Raw genomic sequence first — 22,882 nt, forward strand, 5'->3', positions numbered from 1 at the left:
GTATGTGGTCGATTTTAGAGAAGATTCCATGGCGTGCTGAGAAGAAGGTATATTCTTTTCTGTTTGGGTGGAATGTTCTGAAGATATCGATTAAGTCCATTTGAGCCATAACATCAGTTAAGACCATTATTTCTCTGTTAAGCTTCAATTTGGCCGATCTGTTCAGAGGTGAAAGTGGGGTGTTGAAGTCTCCCACTATTAATGTGTGGGGTTTTATATGTGATTTAAGCTTTAGTAATGTTTCTTTTACATATGTGGGTGCCCTTGTGTTTGGGGCATAAATGTTCAGAATTGAGACTTCATCTTGGTGGATCTTTCCTGCGATGAGTATGTAATGCCCTTCATCATCTCTTTTTATTGATTTTAGTTTGAAGTCTATTTTGCTGGATATTAAGATGGCTACACCACCTTGTTTCTTAAGACCATTTGATTGTAAAATCTTTTCCCAGCCTTTTATTCTTAGGAGGTGTCTGTCTTTGAATTTGATGTGTGTTTCTTGTATGCAGCAGAAAGATGGGTCCTGTTTTCATATCCATTCTGTTAGTCTGTGTCTTTTTATGGGTGAATTAAGTCCATTGATATTAAGGAATATTAATGACCAGTGATTGTTCGTTCCTGTTATTATTTTTATTTTTTGGTGGTAGTGTGTGTGTACTTCTCTTCTTTGGGGTTTACTGCTGTGGTGTTATCTATTGCCTCTGGTTTCATGGGTGTATCTGCCTTTCTTAGGTTGGAATTTTCCTTCTAGTGCTTTCTGTAGGGCTGGGTTTGTAGATAAGTATTGTTTAAATCTGGTTTTGTCTTGGAAGGTCTTATTCACTCCATCTATGATGACTGAAAGTTTTGCTGGGTATATTAGTCTAGGCTGGCATCCATGGTCTCTTAGTGTCTGCATTATATCTGTCTAGGTCCTTCTGGCTTTCAAAGTCTCCATTGAGAAATCGGGTGTTATTCTGATGGGTTTGCCTTTATAAGTCACTTGACCTTTTTCCTTTGCTGCCCTTAATATTCTTTCTTTATTCTGTACGTTTAGTTGTTTAATTATTATGTGGTGAGGGGACTTTTTTGGGGGGCCTAGTCTGTTTGTTGTTCTATAGGCTTCTTGTATCTTCATAGGCATTTCGTTCTTTAAGTTAGGAAAGTTTTCTTCTATGATCTTGTTAAATATATTTTCTGTGCCTTTGAGTTGGTATTCTTCTCCTTCCTCTATCCCTATTATTTGTAGGTTTGGTCTTTTCATGGTGTCCCAAATTTCTTGGACATTTTGGGTCATGACTTTGTTGGTTTTAGTGTTTTCTTTGACTGATGTATATATTTCTTGTACTGTATCTTCAACACCAGAGATCCTCTCTTCCATCTCTTGCGTGTTGGTTATACTTGCATCTGAAGTTCCTGTTCATTTATTCAGATTTTCTATTTCCAGCATTCCTTCTGCTAGTGTCTTCTTCGTTTTTTCTATTTCCCTCTTCAAGTCTTGGACTGTTTCCCTTGCTTTTTCATGATTTTCTTTCAGGGACTTATTATTTTCTTCTGCTTTAATTATCCTTTCCTCTAGTTTTTTATAGCGTTCTTCCCATTTTTTGTTTGTCTCTTCCTCCATTTTATTTTTGATTTCTTCTGTATAAGGCTCTAGCCTCTTCATGATGTTACTTATAAAGTTGTTTTCTCCTTCTTCCATTCCGTGATGTTCAGGTCTAGCTGTTGGAGAAGGACTAGGTTCTGGTGATGTTGTATTGCTCTTTATTTTGTTGTATGTACTTCTGCCTTGGTGTCTGCCCATCTCCTTATGGGTTCGTTCTTGTTCTTATCAGTGTATTTGGTCCAGACAGAGCTAACAGATTTAGGGAGCCTCTCTCTGGTCCAGATGGAAGCTCTTGGATGGAAGGGAGCTCTGGTCCAGATGAGAGTGCTGGCCTGATAGGAGCTGGGGGGCTGGACTCTGAGTCTCAGGAAGTCCCTGAAGTCTTCTTATTTTGTCCAGATGGGAGCTCCTCCTCTCCAGAAGGGAGTTCTGGGACAGGATGGAAGCTCTGGTCCATATGGGAGTTCCAGGGCAGATGGTAGCTGGGGCCTCTCTGGTCCATATGGGAGTTCCAGGGCAGGATGGTATGCTGGACACTGGTCTCTAAGTCTGTGGAAGGGGCTGTGGTCTCCAGCAGATGGGTGTGGGGTTAAGGTGTTGAGGTTGTAGTGTCCACCAGAGGGTCTCTCTCTGGTCCAGATGGGAGTTCTGGGGTGGATGGGAGCTGGGGGCTTGTCTGTGAGTCTCAGGAAGTGGCTGGGTTTTGGGCAAATGGGTGTGGGAGCCGGGTGTGGAGACTGCAGCGTCTGCCTGCAGTCTTGGAAAAGGGGAGCCTTCCCACAGGGCCTGCCAATTGGCCAGAAACTGGGGCCAAGTTGGGCAGGTCCTCCCAGTATGGTCCCCAGGGGTGGGACCCAGGGGCGGTTGCCTCTCTGAGTATAACCCCAGGCACTCACCTCTGGTCTTTATTTGTATTTTAAATTTTTGTCTTTTTTCATTTATAGAAGAAGTTTGCCCAAAAATTCACTTTATGGTTTCTCCCAAATTTTTTGTTCTCTCTTCTATAGTTGTTCTATCACCTTGAGCAGTATGTTTTTTATAATAGGCATTAGGTTCTTAAATTGCTTTGAGAAAGGGTTTCTTCCATGATGGCATGAAAAGACTGAATTGAATGTCATGGGTACCTGTAAGAGGCCTGCCAGTGAGTTTCCTGACAGCAAATGCAAAGGATTACCTTTCAGTCCCTTGTTGATCTACATTTGTTAGTCCAATGTTTGCCTTTGCCACATCTTCTGCATACTCTAGAAGGGAGGGGTATTCTTTGGGGATTATTCTTTGAAAAACATTGCTTCTAGGAACACCCTGTTACAGTCCCTTTTTAGGTGACCTTGTTTACCACATTTGAAACATCTGACATTACTATTTTTTCTTCAAACCTCTGGAAATCACCTCCTGTAACCGAGCTTCATTATGAGACTCAATATTAATTGTATCTCAGATCCATTCCTCCAAGGGTGCTGATCTGGCCTTTAATGGCTTAATTATCCTTTTGCATTGTACATTAGCATTTTCAAAAGCCAGATATTTAATTATTATTTGTCTAACTTCTGAATTTGACATCATTCTATTTATTGCTAAAGACAGCCTTTGTAAGAAATCAGTGTAGGTTTCTTTTGGGCCCTCTATACAATTTGTAAATGACTCAATTTTCTTTCCTACTTCATTCTGTCCAAAGCATTTAAGGCTGCCATTTGGCATAAAGCTAGGGTGTGATCATCATATAGAGATTGCCTTTCTATATTAGCATAATCTCTCCCTCCAAGAAGTTTATCTTCAACATTTCCATAGCTCTAGCCCTACTTTGTTGTTCATGGTCTTAGCCTCATCCTTCCACCAGGTCCTCCATTGTAATTGTAGATCAGCTTCTAGGACAGCTGTAACCAAATCTCTCCAGTCTTGAGGGATAATTCTATTACAAGTTGACCACGAGTTTAACATATGATTCACAAATGGGTAATGCATACCATATGCTTCTTTGAATCTCCTCAAATCTAACATTTGCACAGGAGTCCAATCAGCTCTTATACAGCCTTGAGCATTTGGCAGTTCCTGTAAGGTTACTGGATAGATTATGTTTTGCTGCTTGAAAGCCTTAGGCTGTTCCTCTGTAACCATATAATGCAGTGCTGAGATTGCTTCACCTTTAAATTCTTCTGTCTGGGTCTAAATATCTCTATATTCTATTTCAACAAGTTTTTCTAAAACTTTTATCTTGACATTCATATTAACCAACTTTTAAAAATTAAACAAAAATGATCAAACAAATAATATTTATAATTGATGTTACATAAATCCCATCTATATTAAAATTATCCTTTCATTTAATTGTTCCACTTTCAAGTCGTCAATTGCATTATCAGACAGAGACCATATTCCCTCCATTGTAAAAATGTTTCCCATTTTTTAATATGGGAAAATCTTTCTTTTACCTAATTTCTCCCTTTAAGAAATCTTAGTTGACTCACCATGTCTGCTGATAACAACAATTCAGATGATGGTGTGGCGGCAGCCTGAGGAAGGGCCCAAGGAAAGCCCAAACTCACCAGGTGAAAAAAGGAGCCAAAAAGCCAGTTTTCTGCACTGGAGAACATGCAAAAGCAGCTAATTCTGTACTGTTTGGAGCTTGAGCCTGGGGATTTTGCTGCAGAGAGGCTGAAACAGAAACTTAGCCAGTGGGTTAAGGACTCTGGGCCCAGTCAGGATGGAGATTCCCGCTGCATGTAGCTCGAGCCTGAGCCTAAGGCAAGTGGGTTTTTTGTGAGTTCATGAATTTGTGCCCAAGTTGGGCACCAGATATAATACAAATCTTAAAAGGTCCTGTAATAAAAAAGCAGAGCCAGATATCAGAATGAAAGCTAAAAGATCCAATAAGTAGAGCAGCTAGCCACTAGTTCTTACCTCTACAAAGTCCTCAGCCTAAAAAGAGGGAGTTCCTGTTTCCTCACACCATATATACCTTTCTCTACCCAGACATCACTTCCTGGGATTAAAGGCTTGTGTGCTTTCCAGTACTGGAATTAAAGGTGTGTGCTACCAGTGCCTGGCTCTGTTTCCATTGTGGCCTTGAACTCACAAAGACCCAGACAGATCTCTGCTTCCTGAGTGATACAATTAAGGGTGTGTGCCACCACTGCCTGACTTCTATGTCTAATCTAGTGACTGGCTCTTTCCTCTGATGCTCAGGCAAGTTAATTAGGGTACACAATATATCACCACATTGGGCATATGCCAAAGAGTGGTGTGCCAACCTAAGCCATATGGTAGGTATATTTTTAGTGTTTTGAGGATTTTGTATACTGATTTCCAGAGAGGCTACACAAGTCTTCACCTCCCTCTACAGAGAATGAGAGTTTCTCTTTCTCTACAACCTCACTAGCATTTATTGTAAGTACTTTTGCTGATTTTAGTTTTTTGACTGAGGTGAGATGAAATCTCAAAGTTTTTTAAATTTTCATTTCCCTAATTGCTAAGGTAATAAACACTTTTTGAGGTACTTCTCAGCCATTTCTAATATTGAAAACACTTTAGATCCTTAGCCCATTTAACAATATTTTTAAAAGACTTTCTGAAGTTGTAATAATTCACTTCCCTCTGCCTTTCCTTCCCTCCAAACATTTCCATATTCCCCTCATTGCTTTCCAAACTTGTCTCTTTCATTAATTGCTGTATGTATTCATAAATCCATAAATACAGCCTGTTTAGTCTATGTAATGCTACTTATTTGTTTCCTTGACTCTTTGTTTACCAAGTTCTTTGTATATTCTGGATATTAATCCTTTGTTATGTATATAGCTGGCTAAGACTCTCTCCTGTTCTGTGGGTTGCTCTTTACTTAATTTTTCCATAAGCTGTGGAGAAACTTGTTTAAGTCCCAGTTGTCAGTTGTTGGCCTTCAGTAGTTGGCTAATGCAGTCATGTCCAGAAAGTCCTTTCTTACACCTATGTCTTGTAGGTTACTCTCAATGTTTTCTTTTGGCAATTCTAGGGTCTCACATTTCAGAGTAAGGTCTTTGATCCACTTGGATATAATTTTTTTGTACAGCATAATAGATATATCTCTAAGCAAACCCTGGCCAGCAGCCTGGCTAGTAAAGGAAAGTAAATAACAAAGCCAGTCAGGGGTCAGCTAGCGGGTCTGTCTGTCTCCAGCCATGCTACTGAGAAGAGGTGGTCTAAGGCTGCCTCATAAACACTCCAGGCCTTCACCTCCAAATTCTTTCCCATCATTCTTGCTGCCTTCATGGTGTGTGGTGTTGTTTGTGAATGCTCACTTTGCCATCCCTTCCAGTCCATTACAAAAAAACAACTATTTAAAGGCAGGGAAGCAGTTCTAAGAGGGAAGCTTATAGCCCTAAGTGTCTGCATTAATGCTAAACAATCAGAAAGACCACAAATAAGTGACTTAGTGATGTAGCTTAAGAACTTGAGTGTGTCTATTTTAATGTATTTAATTCAACAATTAGCTAGGCTATTAAATTTGTTTGGCAACTTATTCAATAAAATACTTCTATCTATAGTTATATATTATAAATTTATTTATATCCCAAAATATGGATAGCAAAATTTGCTAAAATAACTCCTCAATTCTTAAAGTTCATTGAGACATACCCAAATCTCCACATTTTAAAGAGAGATATGGCCAACTGTGGTGGCATGTGCCTATGAGTTTAGCAGTCTAGGCAGAGGCTAGAGTATCCGAACTCAAGGCTATCCCAACTCAAGGATCCATTGCCAGAGCCTGTTCAGTTTTCTGCAATAATAAAGGATATGAGGATTCAAATATACTTCTTTAACCTCTCGGAAAGTTGCTCGTTTTTTTTTCCCCTTTCATTTGTCAGCTTGCTTTAAAAATCACAAAATTTTTTTCACTATGTAATAATTGTGGGTTTTATCACATTTTAACAAATGTATCATTGTGTATTATGTATGCTTATTCTTGATTTTAATGGGTTTCATTTATCATTTTAGAGATGTCCAGAGCCTTGAGGTATAACCTAGACTCTCCCTCTGCCATGGCCACATTTCAGACAGAAATTAATACAATAGTGCAGTGACATAGTAGGTTTTATCATCTATCTATTTCATAGGAAGGATTCAGTTTTCACATTGGGCAAGAAATGTACTCTTTGTCACCCAGCAAACAAAATGATGAAGGTGAAGCCTGATCCCCAAATGCTGAACTTTAAAGTCGGTGACCTTTGAGCCTGTGACTCTGAAGTGACTTTTCCTCCAGGGAGACATTGTGTTGATCTTCATGACTTTTATGCCCTGACACTATCCACAAGACATCAGCATCACCTCAAGCCTGAGCTCGGTGTATGTCAGTAAATCACTCCGGAGACAAAACTCAGGGTCTATGCTTTATAATGCAGACCTGCTTAATGTTTTCACTACTGCTTCTTCCATGCTTAGGCTCACTAAATGAGTTTGCTCCTTATGAGTGTGCTGATGATGTCCTCTGCATTTGAACTAACATTAACAACACCTCAATAATTTAAATATTCTTTTTCCTAAAAGATTTATTTTATGTATGCATCTGTGTGCATTTGTGAATCTGACATGTATGTGTGCATGCCTGAAGAAGATCAGAAGATGGCATTGGATCCACTAAGATGGAGTTACAGGTGGTTGTGAGCCACCCAGCGAGGGTGTTGAGATATAGATTTGGAAGAGCATCAAACACTCTTAATGCATTGAGCCATCTCTCCAGTCCAAAAGTTTAAAAATTCTTGATCGTGAAATTAGTTTTCAATTATTAGAAACATCAGCAAGTAGAAGAACATGGCCAAAATTTTACAACAATATAAAAATTATTTTTCTATCACTAATCATAAAAAATATATGGCTATTTTAGGAGAGCATTGAAATATGCAGATGTGTATGTGTGTGTGTGTGTGTGTGTGTGTGTGTGTGTGTGTGTGTGTATGTGTGTGTGTATGTGTGTATGTGTGTATGTGTGTGTGTGAGAGAGAGAGAGAGAGAGAGAGAGAGAGAGAGAGAGAGAGAAAGAGAGAGAGAGAGAGAGAGAGAGAGAACAATATTAAGATTTTTCTGATTTTTCTGTTGATGTATGTTGTGGCAGATGGGGAAGATAATGCGTGGACCATTCATGAAGTTTGTAGCACATGCAGCTTCCTTCACCATTTTCCTGGGGCTGCTCGTCATGAATGCAGCTGACAGATTTGAAGGCACCAAGCTCCTCCCTAATGAAACCACCACAGATAACGCAAGACAGCTGTTCAGGATGAAAACATCCTGCTTCTCATGGATGGAGATGCTCATTATATCCTGGGTAATAGGTAAAGACTGATTTTCTGTCTTGTTCCTTTTTGCAGCCTTAGCAATTGTACTGAATCATGCTGATTCTCCCACATAATCAGTTACACAAATGTATGCAGTAGGAAATAGTTTCCATGCACTGTGACTTTCTTTGTGATCTTACGCAGTTGCTATAGTGCTCTTATTACCAATGTCAGTCTCTTCATATGCCCTGTGATAATTGCATTCCCTCTCCCCAAAAGGAAGAAGACCAGCAGTATACCATTAATCAAACCCATCACCAATAATGACAACCTCCCATGTGCAGTTTGGGATGGCTTTGATTTCAAGCTTGAAAACAACTGTATTATTTTATGTTGGGATTTAAGAGAAACTAAAACTAGTAGCCACTCATTTTGATTGAAAATTTATTATGTACCAGGAATTGTTCAAAGCCCTTACCATACATCAGGCCACACAGCCTTTCTGTACCTCAGATATCCAGTCTGCTATATATAATAACATCTATTTTATTGAATTATGAGGGCATTAAGTAACTCATTTCCTCAGGTAGCTTGAGAAAGATGAGGAATTTAGTTTGAAGCACTATAGGATTTGATTTGTCTTTAGAATTTACTTATACCTGTAGATTGTCACTAAATACAAAGCATGTGAGAAAAGTATCTCTCTTGGATATTTATGAATAAACACATTCAACCACTATTGAGCTGTCATTGGGTAATAAGGATACTAAGTTGAGTGGGATGTAGTCTTTCCATTCAAGGAAGTAATCTGGGTGACAAATAAAAATGTCAGTAGTTAAATCTCATTCATGAAAAATGATACAATTGAGGACCTGCTAAGATACTACAGAAGCACAGATTGGGCATTTAAATATTAGTGAGGTAGGATGCAGAAGGAGCAGAGAATTCCTCTCCTTAAATACCAATGGCACCTTTAAGGCTTTGAGGATAAAGACAAGCTAACCAGACCAAGCATTTGGGGGATATGAACACAGAGGCATTAGGTGTTGAGATGTGGAACTATAGTAAGACTGGACCACTTGAAATACTGTGAACTCCTCTTGGCTGGTCTCTAGGGGCTTCGTGGCTGTGGGTGACAGAGGTGGGTGGTGAAATGGTCAGAGGGTGATTTCCAGTGGCTGCTGCTGATGGCTCAGAGCACATTTCAGAAATGTCTCACTGGTTTTGCTGAAAAGGGAGGCTTGAAGTGGTGGTGAGCCCAGAGGCTGGGACCAACTGCAGTGAACCTAATGACAAGAGTTGCCTGAGTTCAGCATCTGTGGGAGAGGACCTGAGAATGGCTTAAAGGTTAACTGCAAATAACTTGGTAATTGTGTGTCTACAGGGAGGCTTGTTATTAGAAAGTGGTTACTGTCCTCTAGGGGGTGGGGGAGACACGTGAAAAACTGCTTGTTAAATTCATGGTTAAGTAGGAAATGTCGTAGCATTTCCAGGGATAAATGTCAACTGAGTCATATGAAGAATGACTCCTGGAATAAGTCTGACCATAGATATATTTCCAGAAATTCTTCATTTTCACACAACTCTTAAGGCCTTGACTGTATGAAATTCCCTCAGTGGAACTGTGTGGAGTATAAAGAGAAGACACAAAGGCTCTTGATACAGAACCTCCCACAGTCTGTTAGGTCTGCTCCATCAGCTGGCACCTTAGTCACCCAGAGAAGTGTTGCAGTCAGATCATGTCACTTCCCGGGCATCCATGGCTTCTTCATAGTGGAGCCCAGTGGATGACCAACGGGATATTAGGAAGTAGCATAACACTTGCAGTATGCATGCTTTGGACTTCGTAAGGTGGTTCACTGGCTACTGGATTATTTAAAACTTTCAAACCGCTTGATCTCATAGGTAAGTTTCAAGGGAAAACAGTTTTCTCCTGGTTTTACTAGAATAATGCTGACCTTGAACACATGGCAGGACTTGACTTTTCTTTAACTCTTTCTTTTCTAATTTAATTGAAAAAACTGGAAGAGATATATTTTATCTCTGTTGTATGACTTAAGAGTAAATACTATTTTATAGCCTCTATCTTATTACACTAAGAGCTATGAGGTTTTTTAAAAATATATTAATATAAGTAAAATATACAATAAGGAATTGGAGTGTTGGACAGGCTCAAAGAGTCTCAGATAATTATTAAACTTTTCACTAGGTATTATTTGTTTTTTTATATATATATGGTAAGCATTTCCTACTAGATAAGAGATATCTCTTTAAATACAAGACATAATTTTGAAAAGAAAATAAATTTTATTAATAGTATTAGAGATAATGAATGCTCATTTCATTCTTTATCAAAATTTATTCTTCCTGTAATATATAATTTTTAGTATAGACTTACCTTTTCAATGAGAAACCAAAGCTGAGAATATTAAATATCTTTAATGTTGTGAACAAAAACATTTTCCGTGGAAGAACTGCCCTGATAACCTTTGCGTTTTACTTTAGAAATTATCTTACAATCTTTATTTGAAGAGGAAAAACAAAAATAAATCAAAGAGACAGCTATGTCCATGTAGACTATGTGGGTTCCTGGCTCAGCTTCGGACACTACTGTCTATTTTCTTTTATTTTTGTTCTTGTAAGAAACTCACAGAAGCTTCTAGAAATATTAATGAGAAATAGGCTATGTAGATCACAGGCCAGATGTGTTACAGTGTTAGTGGAAAAGGCATGGTTTTTGTTTTGTTGTTTTTAACAGCAAGCAAATCTATGTGATTTTCATTTGCTGAAAATTTGAAAAGCCAAAGAGTAGAACTGATACTCCAAGAGACTGTAGCCAGACAGAATAACTGCAAACTGATGTTGGTGTGGGCTCTGGCAGGAACACAGGGCAGGCGCTGTGTGTGAGAGGGCTTTGTGTTCAGAAGTCGGAGGATCATTTGTTGTATGTCATCCACCGCGAGCTCTGAGAAAGCACAAGCGATCCTAGGTTGACTCGAACAGTCAGAGCACAGTCAGGGCTGCCATTGCTCTGCTGTGGAGACCACGGCTTCGAGAGCGAGCGACAACCGAGTGTGAGTGACCCCACACTGGTCCTCAGAGGATTTGGGGAGTTTACTTTTCATTACTGAAGGGGATGGAAAGGAGGGCTTCACTATTATAATTTGAGGCTTATTCCATTGGTGGGGGTCCCTTAAAGAAGAAGGTGAAACATACCTGGAAGTAGGGCGGCAGGGCGTTGAAGCTCTTAGTGTCTCAGTGTCCCAGGGAAGCATGGCTCTGCTGGAGGAGAGCCAACACAAGGAGCACACAAGTGGCTTGCTCACTAGAGAAGTTCAAATGCAGAGGGAACTGGCACACTCTCCACTGCTCTAGAGAACAGAAATAGAACCAGCACACTCTCTTTGAAGAGACGGTCCTCACAAGCTGGCAACAGAGCGAGCCTCCCTTAGAAGTAGGAAGTCACTCAGCCCAGCACTTTTTCCACAATGTGGTCCCTACCGAGAACTCTCCTGCATGGGGGAGAAGCCAGACTAGATGTGGACAATTTCAAAGGTCCTTAAGCAACAACCCAGAGGTTGGGATCAGCATAGAGGGGATTGGACAGGCACACTTCCTGAATAGCTCTGAGTGTTAGCTGTACTTTGTCAGATGCAGCAAGATACTATTTATACCAGAAAAAAAAAAAAAGGTATGAGGAAAAAGAGACAGTTTCAAAATGACTGGACTGTGTGAGTTCCAATGTCCACTTGGTTCCTGTACATTACTCTGAATCATTGTAATCTTTGTTAAAGTTGGGAAAACTTGGGGATCACACCAAGAACATAGATGCTTTTAGGTTTTCCCATTCTGTTCAATGTTTTGGTGTGAATGTGAGTCTTGCACTATTTCCTGTTATAAACTTGTAAGTCAATGCTAATGTCCCCTTAACCTGAAATTACCTAACAAGAATAATGACCATGGCATTTTCTTCATCTGGCAGGGCTGCTCAGCAACTGGCCTAGCATGTTCTGTGATAGACATGAGATGGATGTGGGAACTGGGGCAAGAGATGCTGAAGGTTAGGGGAGAGGCCTGCTTCTAAGTCTGTGCAGGAAGTTCTTGGTGAGAGAAGACTTCAATGAGCATGTGGATTGTGTTTCTGCATAGGGCTCTAGCAGGGGATGGGGTGTCAGACAGGACAGCATTTTTAACTTCTTTTTAATTAAGTAATATCCTTCAAGTTAAGAAAGAGGGTACATGAAAGTTACAACTAAATCAAAGAAACCAGTGCTTTGTCACAGTTTGTTACAAAGGCCAGCACTGTGCTCTATATTTTACAGTTATTATTTCATTTGTACACTGTGGTCTTGTAAAGTAGGTACATGTTGCATTCTTATTTTGCAATCTACATTCTAGAACGTCTGAACACTTTGTCAATGACTCTGCAGCCAATTATTGTAGAAAAAAAGTCTCGCAACCAATGCTCGTAAGTGCTGCACTGAGGCTTTGGAAAACCGTGAACTATTATTAATAATTTATCAAAGAAGTCAATCACTGTTAGTGCAGTGATGCAATTAGCCTCTGTAATTTCCTGTCGTCTTTCAAGATGCTCGTTTGTGTTTGTTCACAGATTGTATGCCATTTAAACTTGTGGATTTACTTGATGGTGTGTGTTCTGGTTCCTCAAGACACATGTGGAAAAACTAAACACACAATATTTACATTGAAAGAAGTGTAATTTTATTAAGGTGAATGTTCTTATGAGAAAAAATGTGGAGAAGATAGAGGAGAGAAGGGAAGGGCTTTTGAACCTGAGGGTTAGAAATGGAAGGGAGGCATCCTTGGTTAGATGGGTCCAAACTTTCATTCAGACTAAGAGAAGTGTGGCAAGACCATTAATCTTTGAATCAAAGGCCCCATCAGAGAAGTCTTATGTGTTCCTCAGTTTTTGTCTGAGAGGGGCACATACTAGGAAAAGTGGAGGTGGTTTTCAGAAGACAGTAGACGAGGCTCATGGTCAAGGAAGGTTCTGTGGTTGGATGTTGGCAGGTAGTTCCCATGATCTGTAACCCACAATAATTTATAAGATATCATATCAAATATCTGCATAATTTCATTGAGAAAATGTGAGTACTTCCATTTTGAGTATGTAGGTATGTTGTGCTTAGGATATTAAAAAGAACATCTTAAGTATTTTTTCATGATTTGAAATAAAAGATCAATGTGGTATTTTTTTCACTTGAGATTTTTGATTAATTTCATTTGATTGCTTTCAGGTAACATGGTGATATTATTGGACTGGGTTTCTGGAGGTGGGGAAATTGTGACTGGAAAGGAAGATAGGGGAAATTTACAGAGCTGTGAATATCAGATGAGACCTTTCCAATTGTTTTGTCTTCATGGAAGAGCTAAAATTAGAATGAAATTGAGCTGATATATTAATCCTTTACTGATGCAGGCATGATATGGGCTGAATGTAAAGAAATTTGGACTCAAGGCCCCAAAGAGTACTTATTTGAGTTATGGAATATGCTTGATTTTGGGATGCTGGCAATCTTTGCAGCATCATTCATTGCAAGATTCATGGCGTTCTGGCATGCATCCAAAGCTCAGAGCATCATTGATGCAAATGACACTTTGAAGGACTTGACAAAAGTCACGCTGGGAGACAACGTCAAGTACTACAATCTGGGTGAGTTTATGTTACTGTGTAAACTACTGAAGATAAAATATTTTCTTGTAAAGAAGTATTAGTAGCTTTTTTTCCCCAGTTCACACAAAATTGTTTGTTGATGGTATCTGTATTTGAAGAATAACATCACCTGAAGATTCATGCTTTCTGCCTCTACATTTGGTTTATCTTCTGCATGGACCTTTGTTAACCATGGGAATCATCTCCCATTCCTTCTTAAATCAACTGGATAGCTACCAAATCCATTGAGAATCCCTGTACCATATCTTATAATTATGTATTTTTCTGTTGTCTTTTTCTTTTTACTGAGTCTTTGTGTGTGTTTCCCATATAAGACTGAGTACCCAAAGAGTCCAGCAGAAGTTGTTAGATCCACTGAAGCTGGAGTTACAGGTGATTGTGAGCTTTTCAACATGGGTGCTGGAAACTGAACTTGTGTCCTTTACAAGACCAGCAAGCACTCTGAGCCCTACAGTCTCATAATTTTTTCTTGACTTCTAAGAGAGTTCACATGAGACAGTGATCCAAAAAAATGCCAATATGGGATATCTGTATTCTAGCCATCATGTCTTCCATATCATGAAAGAATTCCTTTTCTTCTAAAGCCTCCAACAAAACCTCTTATTTTGGCTACACTTCTGTCTGTAATGATGTAAAGAAAGCAGAGATCATATTGTGCATCCCCTATCTACTTCAGTAAAGTTAGTTCTTTTGCTTTTAAAACTCACTGTGTGTTTGCCTAGTGCACAGAGCTGAACAAGCTCCATCTGTGACTTCTGTAAGAGCAGCTCTGAGTAGTGATCATGAGTTAAATGTGGCCTCAGTGCAGGCTTTGTCTGAACATTTGACAGGTCACGTGTTGATGGCAGAAGTTCACCAGCCATTTCTTTAATTGAACATATTCAACAGCTGTGAAATGTTAAAGTAGAAAGAGAAAAATTCACATGTGAACTATGCATACATGATGAAATGATACTTGGGTTTAAATAAGAAAGGAGATGATTATTGCAAAAACATGATGAATATCATTGCTACATGAAATAAAACAGGCATGCAAAAATCTCATGATTTCACTTACATGTGTCGCACATAAGCAAATCATAATGGTGGAAAGCAGGAATGGAAACATGTGGGTTAGAGACAAGAACATGCTGTACTTAGACACAAGCCACAAATGCTGCTGTTCGACCATGCAACATGGTGGCTGTAGTTAACCAGTGTACTACACAAAGGAAAATTGCTGAGACAGTAAATTTTAAATGCTCTTACCACACAGAAAAAGAATGTGATAAGGAGATTGATATATTAACTATATTAATTTGATCATCATGACGTGTCAACGTATGTGACATTGAGCCCACATACACATAAGTTTTAAAAGTTTATTTTTGAATGATTTTTTTTTAAAGACATATAAACTGTGTCAAAGCAAAATAATCTTTGAAGTCTCTAGGAGGGGTCTCAGGCACTGAAAGAACTGAGAACTGAACAAATGAATATGAAGTAGGGTCTCAGTCATCAACTCTAAAACTGATAAAAGGGCAGATGTCGTACATCAGAGCTAGATGGATCCCTGACGTATAGTCTCCAAATTTGTAAGAATTACCATCCAGTTTTCAGCTAGCAGTGGGCCAGGGCAGCATTCTCAATGAGGGGTAGAATGGTGGTGACTGTAAATGGTTGATCTTGAGGGATGCCTCTGTGGGGACCAGAGAAGTTTCACAAGAAAGAGGGCAATGCCAACCCCATGATCAAAGTCAACGTGCTTACTATCCCAGGTTAACAAACGGTGAACTATTTATTTCCCCAGGGGAAAACTGACTAAGGAAAGGAAATAAATTTCAATATTCACCCACGTAAAATAATCCCTCCCATAGAAACGGCTTGGGGAAAATAAATCTATTAATGTTTAACTGACATCTTTGTGGGCTTAATGTCTATGTCACTAAAATCTCATTTTCATTATGGATCTTAGTATTTATTTCAATCCTAGGTTTTTATTTAAGGAGTTTCAAAATATACTCAGACATCTACTTAAAGTAATACTCAAAACACTATAAAAAGAAACGATATTCATAAGTTTTGTGTTATCCTTTCCTAATTCCACTTCTCTGAAAATAACCAAATGCAAATTTGTAATCACATTTTCCTCATTCTTACACACTGTTTTGCATTTTTCTTCATAATGGTTTCTTAAGTGGTTTTTGATGGCTTAATGTAATAATACGAGAAGAAATTATTAATGAATTGTAGAAAAATTTGTAGCAAAAATAGACTTGCTTTACTGACCAATAAAAGTATTTCTAGTAGGTTTAAATAGTAAGTATATAAGCCTCAAATGACATTATTTTGTGGTTATAGTTCAAGATTGAACAATGAATGCTATAACTTAGTAAGTGCCAGATATTTCTAAGCACTGTCTGTATGTGAACTTATTGAATTTTCAAGGGCAGATGAGAACAATGGGAACAGTACTCTCACTGTTAGGGAGAGAGGAATAAACCTGAGAGGGGTTATTGTATATGTTCTTTCATTTGGAGATACATATCTATCAATAGGGACAATTGCTCAACTAGTACACCATGGATTTGCCACATAGGAATTAAACCCTGTTGAGAATTCATAGCAAACCATCTCAGTCAGATTAGAAGATATGGCAGGCACTTGAGAAGTTCTTCAGAATGGAGACTTTCACTTGAGCTTACTTTATTATCAGAAAAGAATTTACAAAGAATAAGCAACCCATAGGAATTACTTGTCTCTGATTTTTTTCTAGCCAGGATAAAGTGGGACCCTTCTGATCCTCAAATCATCTCTGAAGGTCTTTATGCAATTGCTGTGGTCTTAAGTTTCTCCAGAATAGCTTACATTTTACCAGCAAATGAAAGCTTCGGACCACTGCAGATTTCACTTGGAAGAACAGTAAAAGATATCTTCAAATTCATGGTCATATTCATCATGGTGTTTGTTGCCTTTATGATTGGAATGTTCAACCTCTACTCCTACTACATTGGTGCAAAACAGAATGAAGCCTTCACAACGTATGTGGTCCTGGTATTCTGATGACAGAATTTGATGACAGATCAAAAGGAGATTTGTTCAATAGCACTCATGTTCATAGGCCCATGCTTTGATGCAGACATCCTCTCTACATCTGTTTCAGCAAGACATATATTTTCAGAGTGACTTGTATGAAGACCAACATACAGAAAACTTCCTAATATAAAATCATGAGATAACATTTTTAGAGCTATATTAGATGGTAAATCCTCCTACACATACCTTTATTATAGATAGTGCATAAAAGAAACTAAAGCTCACAAAAGCTAAACAATATTCTAGATGTTGCATATGTGCTGACATTATTTACTAAGTAGCATCCACTGTCCCATTCCTCTTTCATGGGGACTGCTGGGGCACTGGTGTGAGGACAGCTCTTCTCCTAGTTGAGTTAACCAGAACTTATCACTGGACAGATTATTAGTAGCAACAGTGACAAGATTATGACTTGCATTCACCACACACACATACAGTTTGAATAAACTGTGCTGGAATAGATGTCTTAAATGTCATGTCTATGTCACAGGACAAGTGGCTTCTGAAGAAGAACCTACTGTTTTTCATATTCTTCTAAAGTACATTTTTTCAATAGAAAATTAAACCAACTGGGTTAAACCTATGAGCTTAACTCTGGACAAATGATTATGCCTGAAGCATCACAATTCTTCCTAGGACATGCCAAGAAATTTGGTGCCATTGTCTATATTTATATTGTCATATTTTCTTATATATATATATATATATATATATATATATACCATTATATATATCATATTTCCATATATATATCATTATTTTCTATTTATTTTGTGTGAATGGAAGTACAGACAAACAAGAAACTAAAATGACTCTAACAAGTTGTATTTTTATTAAGTAATTCATTTAAATTTTCCTTTGCCAACTCCATCAATCATTTAAATACCAACATCTGTAGTCATGAGTTTATCCCGTAGCCTTTAATGTCAGCATGTAGTGTCTATTCAATGCTAAATCTTAAGCTATGCACTTCATATGCACAATATCACATCTTCGCAATGAACCTAAAACTGCTATTTTGACTATTTTACAGAAAGGGAATTGAAAATTCAGACAAGAAGATAATTTTCTCATGAATAGCTAATAGTTTATAAGAATATTGAAACCACTCGGATTTATGATGATGTTATTATTATGTATTAACATCTTTTCTTATATTTCTTTTTCTGTTATTTTTTCTCCCAGAGTTGAGGAAAGTTTCAAGACACTGTTCTGGGCTATCTTTGGGCTTTCAGAAGTGAAGTCAGTGGTCATCAACTACAATCACAAGTTCATTGAAAACATTGGCTATGTTCTGTATGGTGTCTATAATGTCACTATGGTTATTGTTTTGCTAAATATGTTAATTGCAATGATCAACAGTTCATTCCAGGAAATTGAGGTATGAAATCCATATGTTTTTATAGTCCATGTTCATGTTTCAAGTATTGTAAGGATAAACTAATCAGTGGAATGAAATTTACTCTCCATGATTTGTTATTTCTTCACTGTCCATGCTCGCTTGATCAGTGTTGGTCTAGGAATGCAGACAAGCTTCACTAAACACAGTATAGATGGAGTATGCTGAGTCAGCAGAGGATAAGGGATAGCACTGTCTAATTTATTACTGTTTCTTAAAACCTGAAACACTGCGTCAAGATGAAATTTTATTTTTGTGGTGTTTTGTTATTTTTTTATATACCATCTCATGTAGTTCAGGTTAGCCTGGAGCAGAGGATGGCCTTGTGCTCCTGATCCTCTAGCTTCTACCTTCCAAGAATATATTCTACTGTACCTAGTGATGAATTAATTTTTTAGTCAACAAATATTGCTATCAGCCAGGTGTGGTAGCCTAACCCTGCAATCCCAATGTTTGTGAGACTGAGGCAGACAGAGCAACATGAATTTCAGACCTGCTTGGACTATACAATAAGACTCTATTTCAAAATAGCAGCAACAAAGGAAAAAAATATTATTTACAAATAATATACTGTCCACATCTTTTTTGAGTTACATTCAGAATTGATTATTTCTCAAATTGGTGATGACTGTGTAAGTTTGTATTCTAGAAATATTGATTCCAGAAATATCCTGAATGAATGAGTGCTTGAATGAAGGATACATTTTCATGGTATTTTAGAAAGCACACTTTATACCTTGCATATTATTTATAAACTCATGTGAATTTTGAGGTCAGTAGTCTAGGAAGCCTAGTAAAATCTGAAGCAGACTTCAGAATGAGGGTGCGGAGCCTTCAGTCTTGGGAATCAGGCTATCTACCTTTAGCCATTGCCTCTTCTATGCAGCCACACAGCGTTCGAAGAGCCTGATAATTCCATGTTTCTGTGCTGAACAGTCATGTCTATGTCTACAGGATGATGCTGACGTGGAGTGGAAGTTTGCAAGGGCCAAATTATGGTTTTCCTACTTTGAGGAGGGAAGAACACTTCCAGTCCCCTTCAATCTTGTGCCAAGTCCAAAGTCCCTGCTCTATCTCCTATTGAAATTTAAGAAATGGATGTCTGACCTGGTCCAGGGCCATAAGAAAGGCTTCGAAGAAGATGCAGAGATGAACAAGGTGATTAGCTTGATCACTTATCACTACAGTCATAATTGTTACCACATGGTAACCACTGAAGCCTTCCATGGATAAACCATGTCCCTGCATTCTCATCCCCAGCAACTACATATATGGTGCTCCTTGGTCTGGTGACTATTTATAAAGGGCACACTGGACATTTCCTATGTAAAAACATGCAAGAGAAATGAAGTGTAACTAAATTAATGAATTGTCTGGTGTAGACACTGAAATCGAGAGTATTTGGGATTTTATTGTGCTGCTGGCGCCCCAAGTTTCTCCCTTCACTGTTAGTGAAGTGCCAGCAGTTATCAGTAGCTGGTAGGAATTTGGCCATCTAACATAACATCTGCATTGCACAATTCAGGAATGACTGCTCACACACAATGTGAGAGGCCAGTGTCTGCAGCAAGGTGCTTGAAGAAAGAAGGTCTAAGATTACTGATTGGAAATAATAATCTCAGTAGGCAAGGTGATCTCAAGAAAGCACAGATGAGTAGTGCTCAGATGGTGGGGGTAGGAGGCTTCCAGTATGTTCAGATATATTTCAAAGACATATACAATGCTGTGTATACATAGGATTGGAGACATGGGCTGGCTACTTCCAGTGGAGGTGGATCAGGATGGGGACACGTATGATAGAGTGTATTCAAATAATTAACAGAGCTGTCAGTTTCTTCTGAAAAGGGAATTTGAAAGGAACAAGAATCTTTTTAGAGCATTCATTTTTTGGTTAGAGATTACAAGCTTTTTTTGTCTCTTCAAAAATTAGAAAGGCAATGAGCAAAAGTTATAAATGTTTCAATTTTAATTTTATGAAAGAACAAATTCATAATGATAAGATCTACCCAGCAGAGCAGTAGATAATCTTAGTAAGCAGGGTGCCCCTGGAATTGTAGTTATCCAGTAAACTACGAATGTTTGACATTAGAAACCCAAAGCTGTTTCTCCCTAGAGTAAGTGGGCCATTGGACCGAATGGTTTGAGGTTTCTTGAAATGTTAAGATTCTGTCATTGGACGGAAGGAAAATGTGTTTCAATTACTGTTCCCTTTGCACCACAAGCTTCATGGGTTCTAGTTTCCTCTCCAGCAATAGGAGTAAAAATTCTGTCTGTGTTGCAGAGATTAAGTAAAATAAATATTAAAAGTGCTTTGAAACTTCTAAATGCTTGTGCATAGAAACTTAGAGGAGGCAGCAGTAATGGCCTTCCTTGGATGGCTGATTTACAGTAGTCAGTGGGTTAAGTGGAGGACATTTTATTTTACTCAATGTAATCAAATGGACAGTTGTCAGCTTTGATTAGAATTGTAACCTGAGAAAACTTACCTGAGAAAACTTAGTGTTTGAATAAATGTCCAAGAACTTGCCAAAAGGAAGACTCAAAAAGAATATGTTTCTCTCATTAAAACTTGCTGAGGAATTAGAGCAGGTAGCTTTTGGAATATGAAATGAAGAGTAAAAAAAGCCATGCAACTAGACTCATTTTAATATCTATCTTTAAAAGAGAAATGAAGAAAAGAAATTTGGAATTTTGGGAAGTCATGAAGACCTTTCAAGATTTTCACTTGACAAAAATCAGGTAAGATAACACTTGAGAACAGAAAGCCACACTTAGGCTGCCTGTCCTCACAGTTGTCTTGTCACAGAAAAAGACCAGTGTTTAAAGCAATGTTAAGGGACAGGTAGCAGGCACTGGAGAGATGGCTCAATGGTTAAGAGCACAGGCTGCTCTTGCAGAGGACCTGAGTTCAATTCCTAGCACCCATATGATGGCTCACCACCTTCTGTAACTCCCAGGGAATTTGATGCCCTCTTCTGGCCTCGACAGACACTAGGTATGCATAGACATGGATGCAGGCAAAACACCAATGGACATTTTAAAAAGTAAAAAAGAAATAGGTAGCAGATACAGTTATGCTATTAGCAACTATTATATCAAAGATTGTAATTGAGAATGTACCTATGTCTGTTTGCAAAAGGAAATTGGTGTAATGTAAGCAATGTGTTAACCACGAATTTGTGGGTCCTGACAGGTAGTGAGATACAAGGCTATTGAAAGGAAGAAGGCACCAGGCCAGAGGGTTTGTTAACTGTGCAGAGCACACAGCCAGCGATGTCTGTCAGGCGTCAAGAAGCTGTTTGCAGAGGTACTGTGAGGATTCAACAGATGTGGCCAGTACAGTTCATAATGAGATGATGTATTTCGAGATACTCCAGCTTCCTAAGTTGGAGTCAGCAAATCCTCAGTGATAAGATATTTACTCCCTTCCCTGTCAGTTATAAGTCACAGGGTTTTGAAAGACATCAAAGAGAAATTCAAGAAATTCAACAAAAGAAATGAGAAGAGCAGTTTGTCAGGAAGGAACCGAGTTCGGTTGCACATAATAAAAAGCCCAAATCATGGCGGGCAAAGCAAGGTGGCTGTCTTCCTGCTTCTGCTCTCACCTGCCCTGTGAGAGTATGCAGTGCTTGTTAAGGGTGAGCGGCTGGGACCCTCTTGGAGTTTTCTTTTCGTGGACACAAGATGATAGCTTCACCTCCTGTCATGACACTCCCTGTTGAGGTAAGAAAGAGGAATATGTACAAAGAATGGCTGGCTAGCTGAATTCCAGAAGTACCTCATAACTTCGTTATTCTGATCAACAAGAAATGCGTTGTGCTGCTAACCCAAGGAAAGAAAAGACCCAGAGGAGGCCACTGCGTTCTGTTTTTAACTGAATATTTTATGTCTCACAGCAGAACACACATATACTTAAGGTCTGTGTGATGATGATTCCCAGCTGCCCAGCTTTCTTTCTCACCATCTCAGTCGCAAGTCTGTCAACCATTTCCCACTTTCACCAGAACCTGAAAGACACGTCTACAACAAGAGGATGTGGGCCAGAAGCCCTACTCCCGTTAATAATTTCATTGGGAAGAATTTTCATGGAGCAGGATCCCAAGCAGGAAGGGTGGTAGTGGAAGGAGGTGTGAATGTGTGACACACCCAGGAACCCATAAGGCCTGCAGCAACTTGGGCCTTTAGTTGCAGCAATGGGGGCTAGGAGGGAAATAGTAGCAGGTGCAGTGAAATAACCTATAGTCCCCAAGGCAGTCACCCTTAAGGATTGTGGGGAATTGGCGGTCTTGCTATTCAAGTTGTTGTTTCTGTTGCCACGGAGACACCAGGCATTTTAAAATGGTACAGGCAGGGGAGTCATGGAGTGAAGTAATTAATAAGAGATCTACAAGGTCCATTTTCTCTGTGGAGAAGATGGTGTGTTGGTTGGGGGGAAGTGGAGAAACTCTATCCTTTCCTTCAGCTATGTTTGCTCTCCAGCTTGTTTTTGTTTAGACTGATATAGTTCAGTGTGTGTGTGTGTGTGTGTGTGTGTGTGTGTGTGTGTGTGTGTGTGTGGTTTATATTTTAAGGAATTGCAGAAAAAACGAGGGAAGAAAGTGGCACAGACATATGTGGCTCACAACTCCAAAGTAGTATCTGTTCACACAGAAGCTCCCTGCTCCTCAGCTTGTGGGGACATTATGACAAGAACACTTTGAAGACACAGAGCATATTGAATACTTTGTAAGGTATTCCTTATGATAATGAATGGCTGTAGGAGGGATGCTTAGAAACACTACCTTGACAGTGCCTCCCTTGTTTTTAGAATGTAGACACCAAACACACTGCCATCCCAGAGTGTTTGGATAAAGTGCTTATGACAATATCTGAGGCAGAGTAGAATACAG

At 38.9% G+C, this 22,882-nt stretch overlaps 1 protein-coding gene across 5 annotated transcripts in view; it reads left to right on the forward strand.

Annotated features, from left to right (window-relative positions):
- Trpc6 (transient receptor potential cation channel subfamily C member 6) overlaps positions 1 to 22,882 on the forward strand; it is a 117,850-nt gene that overhangs the window by 87,081 nt on the left and 7,887 nt on the right. For 4 of the 5 annotated variants that reach the window (XM_036194359.1, XM_036194363.1, XM_036194358.1 and 1 more), the window contains 6 exons: positions 7,665 to 7,881; positions 13,265 to 13,498; positions 16,275 to 16,539; positions 17,780 to 17,975; positions 18,948 to 19,151; positions 20,658 to 20,732. In XM_036194359.1, the coding sequence (XP_036050252.1) occupies positions 7,665 to 7,881; positions 13,265 to 13,498; positions 16,275 to 16,539; positions 17,780 to 17,975; positions 18,948 to 19,151; positions 20,658 to 20,732 (1,191 nt within the window). The remainder of the gene's footprint in view (positions 1 to 7,664; positions 7,882 to 13,264; positions 13,499 to 16,274; positions 16,540 to 17,779; positions 17,976 to 18,947; positions 19,152 to 20,657; positions 20,733 to 22,882) is intronic. The other variant, XM_036194361.1, reaches the window with a different exon arrangement.

This window comes from Onychomys torridus, chromosome 7 (genome assembly GCF_903995425.1).
Source record: "Onychomys torridus chromosome 7, mOncTor1.1, whole genome shotgun sequence".
In the NCBI taxonomy this organism is placed as follows: domain Eukaryota; kingdom Metazoa; phylum Chordata; class Mammalia; order Rodentia; family Cricetidae; genus Onychomys; species Onychomys torridus.